At 45.9% G+C, this 20,180-nt stretch overlaps 1 protein-coding gene across 4 annotated transcripts in view; it reads right to left on the reverse strand.

The window, feature by feature from the left end:
• LOC148036112 (uncharacterized) overlaps positions 1-20,180 on the reverse strand; it is a 127,364-nt gene that overhangs the window by 76,894 nt on the left and 30,290 nt on the right. For 3 of the 4 annotated variants that reach the window (XR_015690902.1, XM_087678102.1, XM_087678104.1), the window contains exons 3-8: positions 19,040-19,196; positions 18,792-18,933; positions 18,537-18,699; positions 17,191-17,368; positions 17,032-17,094; positions 16,681-16,914 (exon numbers count right to left, since the gene is read on the reverse strand). Coding sequence is in view for 3 of the 4 variants with exons in the window: in XM_087678102.1 (XP_087534228.1) it covers positions 16,681-16,914; positions 17,032-17,094; positions 17,191-17,368; positions 18,537-18,699; positions 18,792-18,933; positions 19,040-19,196 (937 nt within the window). In the remaining variant the exon portion in view is untranslated. The remainder of the gene's footprint in view (positions 1-16,680; positions 16,915-17,031; positions 17,095-17,190; positions 17,369-18,536; positions 18,700-18,791; positions 18,934-19,039; positions 19,197-20,180) is intronic. The other variant, XM_087678103.1, reaches the window with a different exon arrangement.

The raw sequence follows: 20,180 nt of genomic DNA on the forward strand, positions 1-20,180 counted from the left end.
TCATCAACCATGCAAATGAAAGCACTTGCGTAAACTCTACCCAAGTTGATAGTGCTATACCTTGCGTAAGAAGTGATGTCCACCATTACAATGCATTACCCTTCATTGAGTACTTCAAATTTCAAAGCTTGCCACCCTCATCAAAGTCTTTTTCCTTCCCTTTTGGAGCACATTATCATAAGCAGATGGCAAAAAAAAGGGTACAATGGCCGCATTTATATCATGGCCAGCATTGAATGGCACATTCACATGAACAACATTCCTTCCATGACCCCCAAACCCACCAGGGTTAGCAAATGCATTCCCAAACATTCTTGTTTGTGCACCAAGAACCATATCAATATGATTATACATTGGATTATCCATACACCATCCATTCCTAGATGAATCAAACCATGCATTCCGTGCATTGCTTGCTGCATACCATAGACATTTGGGCCATACATTCCCATAGCTGAACCAGGACCAGCAAATTGCATAGAATATGGAACCATCACCAAGATATCCCAAACGTCATTGGGAGGCTGTCCAAAAGCCATCGGATTTGGCAATTACAAGACTGCTATGCATTAGCTGTCCTTGCCCCATTGCCATCATTTGCTTCTGGTCATTATTAGCATTTTTTGCTTCTTAAGGCTGAGCTACTTCATTTTTCGAAAAATTATATTGTTCTGAAGCTTTGAATAATGATTTCTTCTTTTCCCCTTGTTGTCCTTCTTTGGAAAATGTAAAAACTCCACAAGCTGAGGATCCTTTTCAAGTTGAGCAAAGATATCAGCTGCTCTCCTCAATTATGCCTACATAATCCTCTTCGTCTTGCTAGCCATCAACATTTGCAGGCCTTCAAGGAACCACCTCATGATCAAATCTAGTGTTCTCAGCATGCTGCCTATGCTGCATGCCCATACCAAGATTGAGCGTTGCATAACTTTCAATGCTCAATGATCTGGCAAACCATGATGCATCACCATTACTTGTACCCTCACCACTGGAGTATGATGATGACATTTTTTCTTATTTTCACACAGCTGATCTCATATTCAGCAAATTGCAAATGCAATAGCTTACAATCAGGTGTCTTGAGCCCACTACTCGAAGGAGTTGATGTATCCCGGCCATGGAACCATGAAACCAGTCTTCCTTCTCAAATAGGGTGGTAAAGGACCTGATTTAACAGCAATTACAGCAAGCATTAAATGCACAAATCTGAAATTAACATTTTACCACTTAGATCTTGGACAGCCAACACCCAATTGGCCCAAAAACCAGCGGCCCTTGCAGTATTTCTTTATCTTGTATTGCTCAAATGTGTAGTACCCACTAACATGTAGGCTGATCTCTCTACAAATTTGGAGCCCTTGGACTGTCAAAAATGACCAGCAACATCAGGATGCAGATTATGGATAATTTGACTCGATAACACTTGCATGCATGCCAATCTCAATGCGTATATGCAATCCCCTTCAATCTGCTGTAATTTCTTCAATTCCAGCAGCTAATTTGATCATGGGGCTTCCAATTCTTCTTGAGGTGGCTGAGAATCCCTAAATTCAGTAAAAATTAGGGCTTACAACAGCAAATGTTATGCTATCCCCTTCAATTCTACTAAGGGGAATCAAGAACTTAATGTGGAAGAGAGAAAATCGGTAGGAGAGAGAATCTTTCAAATGGCAACTCTGATGGTGGTTGTAGTGGACTACTCTGCCCATCGCGTCGCAGCTGCTGCCACCGCCCCCACCTGTACCCTCGCACCAACTGGCGCCCGCCCCACCTGCTCCCGAACATAGCCCGCCTGCGCCCGCCTTGCCTACTCATGGCCGCCTTGCCTGCCCCTACCCGCCTCGCCCACTCCGCTTGCTCCTGCTCTTATCCCGCCCACTCCCGCTCCCTACTCTTGCTCCTGGTCGCCCGCCCCCGCCCTTCCTGCTCCCTAACCCAATCCCCCGCCCCGCCTGCTCCCTTACCACATCCCCCCTTTGCTCCCACCACCACCCCCCCCCCCCGCCAAGCAAGGCTCTCCCCCGATCCACCCCCGCCCTGATCCCCCCCCCCCCGCGTGCTGCCCCGCCTCCTCCGCCTGGCAACCCCGGCCCCATCTGACAAACCCACCACTCGCACAGAAAACAAGAATCCCCCCCCCTTCTCACCATCGGTCCCCCCACCCCCCGTCCTCCCCTCCAGTTGCTCCCTCCCTCTAAAACAACTCTCCCCCCCAATACCATAGCAACGTGATTGGTAGGTTCTCAACAGGGACGCACAATGGAAACCTCTGGTCAGATGCTCGTGCATTCTGCGAGTGCCCCCCAATCAAACATCTTGCGCGTCGTCCTCTCTGAGGAACAGCTCTTAGTCGTCCGTGCCACAAAGCTGGAGCTTAAAGAAACGGTGATTTTTAGTCAGGTAGGAGGACACTCCCCATCCAGGGCCTAGCTTCGGGATTGGCTTCACTCCACGTTGTGCATCGGCATAGTACAGATCGTGGAGGCAGTTCTAATGGGTCAAGGGATCTTCATGGTACGACTCACCTCGGCACACGCAACCCGTGAGAGCTACTGGCTAGCTCACCCTATGCTTCCACAAAGGGGGTCATCCACGTGGTTCCCTGGTACACTAGCTTCACAGTGGAGACATTCGCACTTCACAACACTTTCCTTAGACACCCGGTCATCCTACTCTTCCCCGGACTGGCGATACTCTTAGTGGAAGACTTTGGACGGGTTTTCGGCACTGTCCTTCCCCCCTCTTTTGCAAATGCAATGACTGTCGCAAGAGTCCCAAAGGTACAGGTGGCAATGAAAGAGACAAAGAATATACCACAGTTTCTAGAGATTGAGGCAGGCGGACACTCCTTCAGAGGCAGCAAGTTATTGTGATTGGGCAGCCAGGGCAGTGCCTGCGTTGCCATGACTTTGGGCATCAAGCAACAGAGTGTACGTGCTTCGAAGCTAAGGCGGCATCGCCGACAGGCCCACAGGTGGACACGGACGGCTTTACACGGGTCCAGAGAGGACAAAGAGGAAGACGGCAAGGGAAGCCACAGTCAGCCCCTCAAACACAGCCACAGCAACAAGGAGCAAGAGGGCGAGCGTCGCCCCCTCGGCAAAGCACCACTTGGCCCCCCCTTGTCGCCCCACCTGGTAGGACCACAAGCCTACACATCCACCCCCCACGAAGGCGTCACAGGCCACCTCACTTGGCCCCCGGCAGAGCACCACTTGGCCCCCCCTCGTCGCCCCACCTGGCAAGACCACAAGCCTACACATCCACCCCCCACGAAGGCGTCACAGGCCACCTCACCCAAGGGCTCACATCCCTCACACCCTCCCCCCCCCCTCCCCACGGTCCCCCCCCCTAACCCTAGCTGAGGACTGGGGCCAAGGTCCCATATCTGAGCATTATCTTTCGAGCCCCTCCACAGTGCAAAGCCCCGATGGACATGATCGAGTGGTCCCTCGCAAAAGCGGCCCGTTTCTACCAGTGTACAGAGTCTCTATTCTCAACCTCTGGCTGATAGATGCCCTAGTGGTACTACTAGCGTATCCATCACCCCCATGGTCCCCCCAAGGGATACCATGGGGGAATGGAGTTCACCGTCCACGCCAGCAACGAAGCGTATTCGCATGCCTCACAGCTCCTCTTCTTCATCAACACCTTCCACACCAAACAAATGCTCGCTTGCTCAATCACAAGTTTCCCTATGAGTTTACATCTTGCATCTTGGAATGTGAACTACCTTCACTAAAGTGGAGCACGTGGTTCCAAGAAGTTGATTGTTTAGCAAGAGCTGCAGCTTGCCCTTGCCGAACGAATCGACATCTTACTTTTACCGGAGCACAAGCTCACTCCCGCCCAGGCCCAACGGGTAGGGAAGGTACTCTCGGGCAGTTCACACACTTACTAGGAGCACGCCATCGGTGCCCACGACAGGAGTAGAGACGTATGCACCTCTATTGGCTTGAGCCTCACCACCTGTGTATGAGACTACGGAACGATTGTGGCATGAAGGGTTCTATGGATCAGATTGGATATTGGGGACTCATGCCTTGGAGTCCTCAATGTCTACGCCCCTATTGAGGTTAGGGCACGTAGCAGCTTCTGGGTGGAGATCACAACAGGTTTTCCAAAGGGGGACCCCTGGATTATTGGAGGAGACTTCAACAACCTGGAGGCCTTAAGAGGACCATCAGGGCAGAGGCAAAAACTACCACGGTATGGCTAGGAAGGAGCAGGAGGCATGGGAGGTCTTCCTACTCGCAGTAGGAGCACGCAATGCTTGGAGAGACCCTGTTTTCCACAAGAGGGAGAGATCGTTGGACTTCTCTTGGGGATACAGGAGGCTAGGCAAAGTCTTGTTGGAGTGATTGGACAAGTTCTATGTGGGAGAGTAGGGATGCTCTCGCGGAGGCTAGATAGGGTAGTTGGCATGCACCACTTTGTCCGATCAGTGCCCGGTTCTCCTAACACTTGATCCCCTAGCATCTGCCCTAGACACACGATCCTGTCGGTTCCCTGACTCGATCTACATGAGGGAGAAGGTGAAGAGATAGATTGAGAAAATCTGGACTTGGGAGTGGGGCAAGAGGAACCCGATTGCAGAGGAGGTTGCAGAGGTCCTAGCCGAGTCGAGCAGTATCTGCCAGGAGGAACCCCTACAGAGCAGGCAGCAAAGCTAGGAGGAGAGAGCACTCCGGCGAGACCTAGCAGCCACGCAGAGATTACTACAGGAGGCACTAGGGGATCTCATTCTCCACGCACAGGAGGTGCACGCACGAGCAGCCATCACCGGCCTAGAGGACAAGCCCTCAGAGTTCTCATTCCACACCTCAGCAGCCTTCAGGGCGCGAAAGGGGACACAATGTGCAGGGAGTTTTTCCAAGTGCATCAGCCCCACACCTCAAGAGAGCAGCTACACACCCTTTGGGATCAGTATGGAAGGATTCGCTCCAGCCCAGACGAGGTGATGGAGATTGCCACCGACTACTACATACACCTTTTCCAGCAAGAGACAGCCTCAACTACAAGACAACGATGTAGACAGCAGGTCTGGTATCACATCCCGTCCCTCGTCACAGAGGAGATGGGATGCTCCCTCTTAGACCCCTTCACAAAGAAGGAACTAGAGCAAGCTTTCCATACACAGAACGGGCAGAAATGCCTGGGAGAGAATGGCCTCTCTAAGGCCTTCTTCACTACCTATTGGGAGGTGGTGAAGGACCCCTTACTACTAACCTTCCATGAGATTTTCACTTCACGACGGATGCCAGGGAGTCTATCGGCAAGTCTTATCAGTCTCCTCTGTAACCGGCCTGTTCACTGGGAAGGGCGGTAGTGTACAACCAAAATATATAAATGCTTTCACCCAATTTACAGTCGTCCACTTCACCTGAACTTAAAGACACAGAATCAAGAAGAAAAATAGGAAGCTAGAATGCTCCTATTGCCACACAGACACCCTATTGGCCCCTAAGTTAGGCGCCCCTTGCTATATTTCTTTATTTTTAAAAAGGAGAAAGTACAATGGACTGTCTTTCACCTATTCTGGGTGAAATTTGACAACATAACAGTACAATTACTGACCCAAAACAAGCAAACCAGGAGGGGAAACTCTACCCAAGTCTGAAACTTCTGGTTGGAGTGCTGAATTGACCATTTCAGCCTGCTGTAATTACTGGTTCAGACCTGTTCTGAAACCTGTTTACAACTCATACTGTTCCCTGTACTGTTCAGCCCACTGTAATTACTGGTTCAGACCTGTTATGAAACCTGTTTTCAGTTCATACTGCTCCCTACACTGTACTGCATCATCTGGGCCAAGTGCCCCTTGATTTTGACATCAATTGGGCTCTGAACTAACCTCTGAACAGTCCAAAAACAGTACTGATTCAGTGCTGTTTCAGACACTTACTTGGTGAGGTTACCACCCTCACCTGTCCCTGCTGGGACAGCATACAACTGCTCCTGTTCCTGGAGAAAAGAGGCTGTTGCCTCATGCAAAAACAGCATATTCCACACAGCTGTACCTGAATCAGAAGAAAGGCCCTTGATTCTGCAGCATAACCATACTGCCAGGGAGAGAGAAAGAGAGTAGGAAGCAAGCTCAGCCCTCTGTGCATCATAGACAAGGTAGACCAGCTCTCAAGAACTCTCCATCTGCAGCAATCCATCTCCCTTTCACCAAAAATGAGCCCCCCATGCATTGAAACTCGTTTTTGTGCTGCCCTCTCTGTTACTTGAAAAGGCCCATAGTATCGCATACTAAGCTTAGTGAAAAGACTTTCCTTGCCCTTCCACTTCTTTAAGCGTGCCTTTTCAAACCGCAACAGTACCCAATCACCAAGTGAAAATATCAATTCACGACGGTGATGATCAGCAGCTTTCTTTTGCTTTGCCTGAGTCCTTTCAAGGGCATGCTTAACTTTCTGATACATTTCACCCATACTCTGCACATATTGATCTGCCTGAAAGATCTTATCCTTTGTATGCAAACTAAGAGGAACCTTTTTACCACCTTCAACAATTTCAAAAGGGGCTTTGCCTGTTGACGAATGCACAGTATTATTGTATGCATACTCTACCAAAGGCAAATACTACTCCCACTTTGACTTGTGCTCTGACACATAGCACTTAAGCAGATCCAAGACAGTAGAATTTGCCTCTTCTGACTGTCCATCAGTCTGTGGATGAAATGACGATGAGAGCTTAAGCGTTGTGCCCATGTTCTCAAATATGCCTCTCCAGAATAGACTTGTCATCCGTGGATCACGGTCACTGACAATAGACTGTGGCATACCATGATACTTGAAGACATTGTCCATAAACAAACGTGCCATCTGATCTGGTTTTATCTTCTTCCTGACAGGAATGAAATGAACCTGTTTGCTAAACCTGCATATGATAGTCCATATCCCATCATTTCCTGTCTGTGTCATTGGAAGATCAAAGATAAAATCCATAGCTATGCTTTCCCATGGTTTATCTGGAATAGGCAATGGTTGTAAAAGCCCTGGTGCTTTTTGCCTGTCAAACTTGACCTTCTGGCAAATCAAACACTGCCGCACAAAAGCATCCACGTCTCTTCTCAAAGTAGGCCAATAAAAGAATGTCTCTACTACTTTGATTGTTGCATCAATACCATGATGCCCTGCATACGGTGGAGAGTGACTCTCTGTCATAACTTTCCGTCTCAATGGCATAGTCACACAGTCTACCATGCATTAACATGAAACCATCTACCATGCATTAACATGAAACCATCCTTGAGAAGATAATGCTCATGATGTTGTCCATTAACAAGCTGATCAAAGATCCTTGCAAAATCTTCATCATCAGCATATTGTTCCTTCATATCATCAAGCTCATGATGATAAGGAATTGACACAGCTGAAATTTGTGGCTTCCTTGACAAAGCATCAGCTACAACATTCTTTTTGCCTTCCACATGCACAATCTGAAAATGGAACATTGACAAAAAGTTTGCCCAACGCATATGCTTTTCTGACAGCTTAGTCTGAGTTAAGAAATAACGCAATGTCTGATGATCTGTCTGGACAACAAAATCTGCTCCAAGTAGGTAGTGTTTCCAACAAGAATGCCCATGAATCACAGCCAGCAATTCTTTCTCATAGACCTGCATAGTCTTCTCTGGCCCTCACAAGATTCTGCTTTCATAAGCCACTACCCGGCCATCCTGGATTAACACTGCACCAATGCTATTGCCACAGGCATCACACTAGACAACAAATGACTTCCTAAGATCTGGCAAAATGATCATTGGACTAGAAGTCATCTTTTCTTTAAGAAGATTAAAAGCTGAAATCTCTTTCTGTGTCCACTGGAAAGAGACTCCTTTCTTCTGTAAAGCATGTAAAGGTGAAGCAATCTCTGCAAAATTGCAGATGAACTTCCTGTAGTAAGAACACAAACCCAAGAAGCTTCTAATATCATGGACAGTCTTCAAATCTGGCCATGTTCTAATTGCTTCAACCTTAGCAGGATCCATTCGGACACCATCCTTTGACACTATGTGCCCCAGGAACTGGATTTCTTCCAAGAAGAACTCACTCTTCTTGCCATTGATAAGCAACCTATTACTGCAAAGCTCATCAAAGGCTGCTTTCAAATGTTCTCTATGCTCCTGTTCATTCTTTGAAAAGACAATCATGTCATCAAAGAATATACCAACAAACTGCTTGTATGGACGAAAAATCCTGTCCATCATTCGATTAAATGTAGCAGGAGCATTAGTAAGTCCAAATGGCATTACCAAGAACTCATAGAGACCAAACGTGGTCCTAAATGCAGTCTTATGCACATCCTCTTGCTTAATCCTGATCTGGTGGTATCCACTCTTCAAATCTAACCTGGTGAAAATTGACGCTCCTTCCAAACGGTCAAGGATGTCGTCAATTCTTGGAATGGGGAACCTGTTCTTGATGGTACTCTTGTTCAACGCACGATAATCTATGCACATGCGCCAAGAGCCATCCTTCTTTTGCACTAAGAGTACTGGTGAGCAAAAGGGAGATGAGCTTGGCTGAATCAGCCCTTTTTCTAACAGCTCATTCACCTGGCTCAATATCTCTTTCTATTGGGCTGCACTAACCCTATACGAAGATCTATTTGGTGGGCTACTGCCTGGTACCAAATCTATTGCATGATCCTCAGACCTCTCTGGTGGCAACTGTGATGGTAATGAGTCACAAAAACAATCACTGAACTGAGACAAGAAAGCAGACCTGTCTCTATCTAACATAGAAAAATTTGACCCATCATTATCCTTGACATCACGTGCAAAAATCAAGTACGCAGAAAGATGATTCTTTATTACAGATGTAATGGCAGAAGCCGATACAACAGGTACAGACTCTCCTTTAAGCTTCACATCAAGCACGGGAGTCTTTCCCCTATGTTCCAAAGTCAGTGTCTTGTTAAAGGCATCCATCACACCATGCTTTCTAAACATCCATGGCATTCCCAACAAGACATCACAGCCTTCAAGTGGCATGATATAAAATTCTTCTGCATCAACATAAGACTGTATATGAGGACGCAGCTTTCCAAGAATGGGTATCACAGACTCTGAGTGGCCAGGACATGCCAACCCTGCCTCTGCTGTGTAGCCCATCTCATCTGCTCTGATGCCCAAAGTAGAAGCCAACTCTGGTGAGATAAAGTTTGCCTTAGCTCCAGGATCAAAGAAAATAAGTACATGTTGATCCCTAAATTTACCCCAATCTCTGCAGAGCTCATTAGCATCCGAGTGTAGCTTGTCTCCCAACATTTCTGGCACTAAACTTGCTGAAGGTTTGGGCTTCTTTCCTTTCCTGTCCTCTTTATCATCATCAGCTGATCTCTTATTCTTGTCCGGACAGTTAGACGCAATATGACCAGTCTGCTCACAGATAAAGCATTTCCTCTCAGCCATTAAAGCCTTTCTCTCTTCAAGAGACTTGCGTACAAAAGGTTTCTTCTGGTCCTTTGACTGTTGTCTAAAGAACTTGGCTGGCTTCTTCTTGAACTGCCAAGATTTACCTGTGCTTTGAGAAATCTAAGAAACCTGTTTACCAAATGGCTTCTTTGCTGAAAATTTTTCAGATTTGTCATGTTTAATGCTGCCCCCAAAACCACTTGACTGTCCCAACAATAATGCATTTCCTGTGGTAGCATTCTCAATTAACTGAGTCAAAGTGGTGACCCTTGTCTTTGTACAATAATTCCGGAGTTCCTTGGGCAGCCCACAGCAATATTTCTCTATCTGCTCAGTCAATGGCACAACCCTATAAGAAGTGACTGGAAGTAAAGCCTTCCAAAACTTCTTGTTATAGTCTTCCAGATCCTTGCAATTAGATGCATCCAAATTGTGCCAAGCTGACATAACATCAATCTCAAATTCATTGGTCAAACAAGCAGAAGCAAATACTTGCTTGAAGTAAGTCCAAGTAGCAGGAGCCCGTCCTTGCATCAACAGTGTACTCCACCACTAACTAGCATTGTCCTTAAGAAAAGTGGCAGCTTTCCGAACCTTAGAAGGCTCTGTAAAGTTCTCTCCTGCAAATGCGGCATCAAACTGCTATAAGAAAGAAAGAGCCTTAGTCCTATCTTCAAATCCTCGAAAGATGTCAAACTATACGGCTGCACCACCTTCCTTGTATGGCTTTGGCTTCTCATGAGCCATCAAAGGGTCCGTAGGATATGCCTGTAACATAGGAACACTAATAGGTGGCATAGGAGTTCCCGGACCACTGACTATAGGGCTTGTAGACACAATACTTGCTTGCTGATTTTGATAACCAGCCATACCAAAAGTGCCTTGTGGCATGCCAAAACTGCCCTGAACTCCCTGAAATCCAGGCTGCATGCCTATATTGCCATACATGGGGTTTGGCATAAAACCCTGTGTACCCCCAAACACTGTTCCTGGTACATAAATCTGGTTTCCAGGCGCATAACCAGCCATACTCTGAAATACAGATCCACCTCCAAAGTACCCAGGATGTACAGAGGTCGGTGGGAAAACCTGTGGTAAAGCCTGAAAACTGTTTCCCTGTCCATTTAGGCCAACATTTGGCTGCTGTAAAGTGGCAGGCTAAACTGGCAATGCCTGTGTAACTAGCGTTTCCGCCACCTATTCCTGGACAGTCGGAACCAATCTTGGAGTCTCCATTGACTCCGCAAGCTGCCTTGGTGTTTCCACTAAATCTGCAGCATGCTTACCCTTATCCTGGACATCTACTAGATCCGAAATCTTTGCAGATTGCCCCACTTGCTGTAAAGGAAGGTAGGGCTGCAAAAACGCCAAAAACCTTGGATTCTGCATCACTTGAGTAAACATACTCACAGCAACAACTAACTAAGTCTTGAAAATGTCTTCATCCATAGAAGAAGCCGTAAGAACTTGTGGCTCAACCATAGCAGGAGGAGTAACAAACTGTGGAGGTCTAGAAGACTCTCCCACCTCATGAACAACAGGGATCTCCTGTGATGAAGGCGCTTCCTCTCTGGTGTCTTCCTTTCTATCAGTCATAATGCACAATTCTGTGTCTTATACCCAAACAGACCCTGGCTCACTCTTTAGGGAAAAAGTGATTCGATCCCGGCAATGGAACCATGTAACCGGCCTGTTCACTGGGAAGGGCGGTAGTGTACGACCAAAATATATAAATGCTTTCACCCAATTTACAGTCGTCCACTTCACCTGAACTTAAAGACACAGAATCAAGAAGAAAAATAGGAAGCTAGAATGCTCCTATTGCCACACAGACACCCTGTTGGCCCCTAAGTTAGGCGCCCCTTGCGGTATTTCTTTATTTTTAAAAAGGAGAAAGTACAATGGGCTGTCTTTCACCTATTCTGGGTGAAATTTGACAGCATAACAATACAATTATGGACAGGTTTCATGCAGTCACCAGCATTTAAGGATCAATTTTGGGGAGTCAAGTAGGCTGGATCAGTTGTGCAGGTTGCCACATGCCAACTTGCAGTCATCGCAATAGTTTTTCTGTTTATTATTATTATTTTATTGTTGCAGTTGGACTGATCAGCAGTCAGTTGGCCAGTAAAAACTGGCTGACCTTTGAGCTAAGAAATGCAGTACATGCAGATTAGCCTCTTAAACAGCCCCAAAACATGCTTATTTAATGAAAAACGCAAAAATGGTATGCGGGTTCAGACCTGTTCTGAAACCTGTTTACAACTCATGCTGTTCCCTGTACTCTTCAGCCCATTGTAATTACTGGTTCAGACCTGTTCTGAAACCTGTTTTCAGTTCATACTGCTCCCTGCATTGTCCTGCATCATCTGGGCCAAGTGCCCCTTGATTTTGACATCAATTGGGCTCTGAACTAACCTTTGAACAGTCCAAAAACAGTACTGATTCAATGCTGTTTCAGAAACTTACTTGGTGAGGTTACCACCCTCACCTGTCCCTGCCGGGACAGCATACAACTGCTCCTGTTCCTGGAGAAAAGAGGCTCTTGCCTCATGCAGAAACAGCATATTCCACACAGTTGTACCTGAATCAGAAGAAAGGCCCTTGATTCTGCAACATAACCATACTGTCAGGGAGAGAGAAAGAGAGTAGAAAGCAAGCTCAGCCCTCTGTGCATCATAGACAAGGTAGACCAGCTCTCAAGAGCTCTCCATCTGCAGCAATCCATCTCCCTTTCACCAAAAATGAGCCCCCCATGCATTGAAACTCGTTTTTGTGCTGCCCTCTCTCTCTCTTTTGGGAATTTATGCCCAAATTGTGACACATGGCATACATGTAACAATTTTCCTATTTAAACCTTTCGGTCTAAAATTCTCCATCCTCGGTTCAAAATTTGACCTCGGCACAGACCAAAGGATTAATCCTCATACAAAAACGAAGATAATGACGCGAACAAATTTTGGGATCCAAAAATAGTAACTCCCTAAATTTTAGGAGTTGCTTCCATTGCATCCCCACTAGTCTTCTGACCAACTTTGCAGACTATGGCTACATCCAAATTTACAACGTAGCTCAACTGAAAGTGAATTTCCATTGATGACCCCACATGGACTAATCTCTTACAGATTTGTCCATCTTCACTTTGAACTAGTCTCTTCCAGGCTAGTTTTTTCAACACACTTGTCCATATACACTTTCACAAGTCTCTTCCAAGCTTGTCAATCTACAGTGCCATCAGTCTCTTCCAGACTTGTACTGGACCTTAACTGTCCAGTCTTGACTCACTGGACATTCCTGTCCCTTTCACATACTGGCCATGCAACTCAGGCGTTTAGATTTCAAGAGGGATCCTTCCAAAAAGAAAAACCAAATAAAATATGTAATAAAGAAATCAACAAAAAGGTAATAGTTGTCACAGACTTGTGACATCCTCCCCAAAGGGGGAGACCAGTTGGTCCCAGTGGAGACCGATCACCCTGTTGTCAGTGGCCTATAAGACACTGGCAAAGATGATTGGTAGGAGACTCCGCCCTATGCTTCCAGACATCATTCATGACACACAGACAGGCTTTGTCCAGGATAGGAGCATCTTGGACAATGTCTTCACCTTCTTTGAGGTGACAGAGAGAGCCCAACATAGTGGTCAAGGATTGGATATACTACTCCTGGGCTTCGAGAAAGCCTATGACAGGGTGGACAGGGACTTCTTAGAGGGCACCATGGTGAGGTTGGGTTTCCCCCAAGCTTGGACCGGTGGGGTCTCCGCACTTTACAGACCAACTACCAACAGGGTTCTCATAGGTGGCAAGCGAGGGGAGGACTTTCGGCTGGGGAGATCAGTCCGGCAGGGCTGTCCTCTAGCCCCGCATCTGTTCCTACTCTTTGCAAAGGTGATGTCTCACTTCCTCAGGTCACGTGTGAGCAAGTTACGCAACCTCCAACTTCTAGCAAGAGAGCAAACGTAGCTGTTAGTCTCAGAGTATGCAAATGATACAACACTTTACATAGAGGACGATGAGTTGATGCTAGAGAGAGTGAGACTAGCTCTCAAGGTGTTCTGTACTGAACCAAGAGCGAAAATCAATTGGCGAAAGTCGATTGGTTTCCTCACAAACCCGGACTCTAGCACGGAGTGGGGAGTCTACTTGGGATTTAGATAGGTGTGTAAAGGGCAGACCATCCATTACCTAGGTTTCCAGTTGAGACTCGACATCACTCCCGCCCAACAGTTTCTTCCAATCCTTGACTCTATTCGGAGGAAGCTCACCTACTGGAATACTGCTTGCCTTTCCCTAGCGAGCCAAGCCCCGCTGGTTAACCAGGTCCTCCTAGCGACAGCTAGATACATCGCCTCGTGTTGGTGCTTCTCGTCCTATGTAGTTCAGCTTCGCCATCTAGTGCGGAACTTCCTTTGGGCCGGGTCAGACAGTTCTAAGGACTCCTGGGACAAGGTGGCATGGGCAACCATCATCCGGCATCGGTCAGAGGGAGGGCTTGAGATCATAGACCCAGAGTTTCAGAGTCTGGCCCTTTTGGGCAAGCTAGTAGTCCGCGGTCTCACACCAGGAGGGCAAACCCGGAAGTTCCTATTGCAGGAGGGTCTGCAGGAGTGTAGACCGAGGCTTGGCGGTGATTGGAGGCCGTCCTTGAGATGGATCTTCACGATGGCGCAAATCACGCCTCCTAAATCCCCCTTCTTACACAGCCTACTTCGTGTGTAGCAAGGCCTCCACAAGGCCCTAATTCAAAGCCCCCCAAGTTGCCAAGAGGAGATAGACCGCCATCCGATAATCTGGAATCCCCAGGTCAGAGATAGGGATGGGGTATAGATTGGTGAGCGCCCCCACATCCAGTGGGCTGGTTAGGAGGTCAGCCCGGCTCGTACCATCAAGACATGGCGGGAGGCAGACAGGATGGTGGACGAGGAGGTGTTGCAGTGCACATCAAGTTGCCAGAGAGAAGTTGAGTTGAGGAAAGGGAGATTGACGCAGCAATACCTCAGGAGTGGCTTGCTCCCCCGATACGAGAGCCGGTAGAGCCTAGGGAGATATGGGCCGCTAGGTTTTCACCAACTGGTACAGGTGGCAAGTAGAGTGGGCGGCGCCCCACATGGCACTTTCTTCACCGTGCAGGAGGGGGGGCATCTAGCCCTTAACAGAGGGCAGTAGGATGAGAGGATAGTTGTCCTTTCATGGAGGAGGATTTGGGTGGTTGGCCTTCAAGGGAAGACATGGCGGCTGGACCCTTATGTTTTCTGGGAGGAGCTCCGAGAGTGGAACCTCTGGATTTGGGAGGGCAAGCAACTTGATAAGCTGGAGTGGAATCCAGAGAGTGGCTATGGCTGGCCACTGCAATCGCCAAGAAGCCATCGAGGTTCCTAGAGTACACAGCCAGGATTGGCAAACACGTACTGATACAGGAGGACATGGACTAGGCGTTGTCGCGCATAGCAAGTACTAGACAGAGCACAGCATCACGGATGCTTTCCAACGGACCTTCTGGCGCCGCCTATGAGATAGTTGGAGGCCGAGGAGGGTATCGTATTTCTTATGGCTCGTGGCACATAGAGGCCTGGCGATGGGGAGTTGGTTAGCCCACATGCAAAAGGATGGAGATTGTAAACGTTGCACATAGCAGCTTCTGGAAACTCCAAAGCACTACCTTTGGTCATATGAGGTGGCACAGCTCGTGTGGAGAGGAGCATGCTGCATCCTCTGCCGTACAGCACCCAGCCTTGGATGTATCTCATGGGGAGCTTTCTGCTAGCAGGCAGTCAGCCAAGGCCGTCACCTTCTATATGAGGCTAGGATGCAAAACATGATATTCATTATTGAGGCTAGGTCCTGTGCAATGGTTGGCTTGGAGGCCCTACCCATCCGCCAAGTACTGGAGCCCACAGCAAACCGCTCTCAGGTATGGGAGATCATAGAGAGTCTTACTAGATGGCATATCTGGAAGGCACGGTGTCAGGAGGTTTTTGGTGGGGAGAGACTTTCAGCACATGCGACTTTAGCAGAGCTTTGGACCTCCATCATCTACTCCCTCCGTGGCCAATGGGACCAGGTGCAAGGCAAGTCTCGAGCTCATCAGGAGCTCCTTTTTCATTTCATGCGCACTTGGGGTGGCCAGGGCCTATTTTTCATGATGCAGGCAACCATCCCCAGATGGCACTACACCCCCCTCCATGGCTTCTTGCCCCCATCCCCCCTAGACCGCCCTAAGAGGCTTGTATACTTGATAAATCTATGACTAGCATCAGCTCCAGCTAGTCTGTTGAGCATGAGCACTTCTTTGTATTCAAGTTTTTTCTGAAGTAAAATAATTAGCCACACTTTATTTGCAAAAAAAAAAATGGTGGTTGTAATAGCACCAACAACTTTGAAAGGGGAGAAAATCCCAGGTTAGCCAGCACGGCTGGCGAGGCTTCTTCTTCTATCACTACCTCTCATTGATGCAGAGAAGGAATTTGCTGCCCATATCATGTAGCACACATGCAATCTGTTGTCGCCTATCTCCAAGCTAATCTAGCAGCCCACAAAATGCACCAACAACAGTCGCCCTGGTTGGAATAAGCCTTCCTCAAACCACAGCCAGTCCCCCAATGGTCTTGGACAGCCTTGCATAACAAGTTCCCTCTTCTTCTCACAAGTGGCACAGCTTCTAATGCAGACTCAGCCTCTAGACTTTTAATTTCCAGCAATTAAGAATTATAGAAATTAAAATCTTGTCACTCCCTATAGATAGACCAATATCCATCCACATTTAATGTGCTAAGCTCTTTGAACTTGAAAGTTATTCTAATTTTCTAACTTTTATTAGCCTTAGTCTAGGCTTAAAATGCTCAATTCTTCCTAGCCCAAATAACACCACAATTCGTTTCTAAGGGCCCATTCAATGTCCAAGACCAAGATTATCACTAAGCATGCACTAGCACCTGTATAACTTGTAACAACTTTCATCAATGTCCCCCACTGCCCAACTTGGGTTTTGGACTGTCACCATGCCCAATTGAACTTGCACTTCACGTGTACACTTCACATCTGCACAACTAAACCATGCCAAAGCAAAGCAATAAAGTAAATGTTCCCATGATAATTTTCTTTTTTTGAAAAACAAAAAGAAAATGAAAAATCTGACCTAATCTTAATATGAGCACTTTTGAAGTTGGAATGCAATGAGCATATATAATCTTTAATATCTTTTCTCTTGGCCTGGTTCAATACTGAGAATGCATGTTGGATAGAATCCCAAACCTTTTTCAAACAACCTATCTACTTTCCCAGTACATGGTCTAGGTCGTTTGGTGCTTCGCCATCCTTCTTCTCCATCATTAGAACTGTAACCACCTACAGCTCCTTCATCCCCAACTGCTTTTTGTTCTTCATCTGTCACATCCAGAACTTCAACAAGTAGCTGCTGATTGGATGGAACCTTTTGATTCTTTTCCACATCTATAACAACCAAAATGGCAATGACTGACAGAATTCCTGTTTGGATAATCCCATTTAATATGCTTGCTCTTCTTTAGAACCAAAACAGCTTTCCTAAGAATTATCTACAAATCTTTAATGGGAGTAAAAACATATGTTCAATCTAGCATTTACCATGTGTTACAGTTGGCAACCTTGGTAATTTTCGCAGCACAAATATATCATTATATGTAAGGCCTATGAATGCCACCAAAAAAAAAAAAAAACCCATCAAACTGCTGTCTTCTGTATTTCAACCGCACAGTTTAATGACTGACACAACAGCCAACCTGCCTTGTCCACCATAGCCGCCAAATATATATAATGCTCGGCCCTTTGTAACAAGACTGTGGGCTGATCGACCAGAGGGTGAAGCTCCACTTGCCTTCCTTTGCACTGACAGGCTTCTTGATCTTTCAATCACATGGCATCTCAATTCAAGGTTTGGACCAACATCAGTTAAGGTTGGAAACTGCAAAATAAAATCATTGTTCTGACTACCATTAAAAATCCAGTACTTACAATAAATATTGAAAGCCATAAAAAATCAAAATGGAAGTGACCCCGTGCCTTAGTGTATCAGTAAGCTCACTAACAGTCCAAAGAAGCATGCACTGAGAAAGAGAGTGGAAAGAAATGGTTGTCCTCCCACACATAAAATTATTCTGGGAAAATGTGGTCTAACAACACACTACTTGCTTCACTGGGACTGACAATTCCAGACTTACTTGAGATTTCTTTCCATTGTCTCTGTCATACTAGGGTTCAGGAGCACATTTCACTGTATCTGTTTCATTCAGGTTCAGGAGCATGTTCGAGCTTTTGTTGTGCAGGATCTACTGCAACAAATTCTAATTACATGTCAAATCGACACATAATAAATCCCCAGACTATTATTATTGCAGTAGATCCTATTTGGCTTTTTGTAGGACCTATGAAAATGATAACATCTTAAATAGTCTGCGTTCCTTTTTTGGCATGAAAATCCAGTGGATTCAAGAAAACTTTGCTCCCAGCTACGTTTTCCAATCTCAAGGAAATGGCTTCAGGTCTACCAAACTGCCCGACTATTGTGCACACTTGCAAAAAGAAGAGCCATTACATCTAGCCTCCATTTTCTTAGCTCCACAATTGATTATACACCATTTCCTTTGGACTTGTTTACCTTCTGCAGATTTCATACACAGACTATTCACACCTTTTTCGACTAGATTCCTCTCTGATGGATTTTCTACATATTACTGCCTCTTTGGACCGAGTATGCACATTCTGTGACTTGGATATTTTACTAGCCACTCTAGAATCTAAGCTATCTGGACTTACTGCAACCATGTGTATGTCCTCCACAAAGACCGATTAACTACTCTTTTCATCATCATTGAGAAGCAAACATCCCGTTTTTTTTTTTTTTTTGGGAAAGAGTATATACATGTGGAACATGTATAAAATGTTCAAATTCGTACGTACATAAGTACATGGCCATGTATGCATGCAAAAGAAAGTCATGAGTATGGTTTTAGTCTACAAGTATATATTCCTTGAGAACCAACCCACCAGATACCTGACTCCATTTACAGACATGAATGCAGTCCATAAAGGTAAAAAAGCACAAACTTTGGTTCATATAAACCTCCAGTTACCTGCAAAACATATGCATCACTTAATCTTAAAGATCCATGGCGGCCACCATGAAACAGGATCATTCCATTTTCCAGTAAAGCTGCTGCATGGTTTGATCGAGGACTTGGAAGCTCTCCTTTAACCTTAGGACTAATCCACCTGTTCTGGGTAACATTGTAGATACTACAAAAAGCCAAGTTTTAGCATTTCAGGAAATGACATTTATATAAGCACAGTTGATTTCAAGCATCAGGTGAAAAGACCACCATCATTACCTCAACATATCGTCTTTAAGAATACCACCCTCAGCCTTTCCACCAAAGAGAACAACACAATTGCCAAATGCTGTCAATGTATGATAACCTCTTCCAGAAGGTTTTGATCCTTGTGGTTTTAGCTCTTCCCACTCCAAGGTATCTGTAATCCAGTAAAAATATTAAAATGAGTGAATTCTCAATGAGCAAAGAAGATATAAGGTGTACAAAAGTGAACATGTTATCACAGATCAAGAAGCCTAAACAACCTGTGTGAAGAACCAGGAGATCGCTCATCCAGGAAGATTGGGCACCTCCATAACCTCCATACACTAAAATCGCATCTTTTTTCAAAGGATACAGCACAGCTGCATGTGTTCCCCTTGACTTCCTTGCAGATGCACCAGACAAGGCTGGAACAGACCACTATCAAAGAGTACTTTATAAGAACAAAATGTGGGGAAAAGGAACATTTCCAAACAGTACACTATGATAGCCAACTGAATAAGTTTGTTGGAGAAGAAGCCAAATGAAAAGGGAAAAGAAATTTTTCTTCGATAAAGAACCTGAAATTTGCCACTGCATACATGGCAACTTGGATTATTAACACATTGAATGCCGATGTTTAACAGTTCACTAGGCAAAGTCAACCCATATGGAAAGTTGGAACAATGCAAAGCAGCAGAAGCAGAGGAGCAGGCTGAACTAAAAGGCAGAATTAGAGGATATAAAGCTCCACCAAGATACTGAAATGAAATGGAAAGAGTGGTGAGCTGACGCCTGATTTCAGGACAACAGCACTGTTGCATCCACTGGCACTTGGGTCCACTGAACTAAAAGCTATGGTTATGAAAGTTTTTGCTCCCTTTAAGGCAAATTAAGACCATGAAATAGGCCTTCTTACTTGGTAGCTTGTATGCATCCAATATCAAGAAAACACTCCAGTTAAAGTCAGGATTTCAGATTTTGCATGGCCTATAAAACTCAGACATCAACCCTACTTGCATTCCACCCTACTCTGTGCATCAGTTCGCTGCCATTTGAGCCACCTGGTTGCTTGTATTTTGCCATTCAGGCTTTCATCCACACAAGACTCCAGAGTTTCTGATCAGCAGTCTTGTGTTTGGTTTTGCCTGCTGTGATCTACCAGTATCCATGATTTAAAACAGAGTTTTCTTTTTCCTTTTTTGGCAATGAAGGATTCCAATCTGATCATGTTACCCATAAAGTCAAAGTACAGCTGCAGCCACAGTTGCTGAAATGGCTTATTTCAGGTATCATGCTGCAACTCTCCCACTCCACTCTGACAGGGGACTTGCCTTCCTTTTTACAAAAGAGAAATGGAACCTTGTATAACACTGACAACAGCAATTTAAAGCAAGCAATAAGTTCATAAATTTTAAAAAACTT

Source organism: Lygodium microphyllum, chromosome 5, assembly GCF_053477565.2.
Source record: "Lygodium microphyllum isolate KBCC chromosome 5, Lygodium_microphyllum_v1.1.10, whole genome shotgun sequence".
Taxonomy (NCBI): Eukaryota; Viridiplantae; Streptophyta; class Polypodiopsida; order Schizaeales; family Lygodiaceae; genus Lygodium; species Lygodium microphyllum.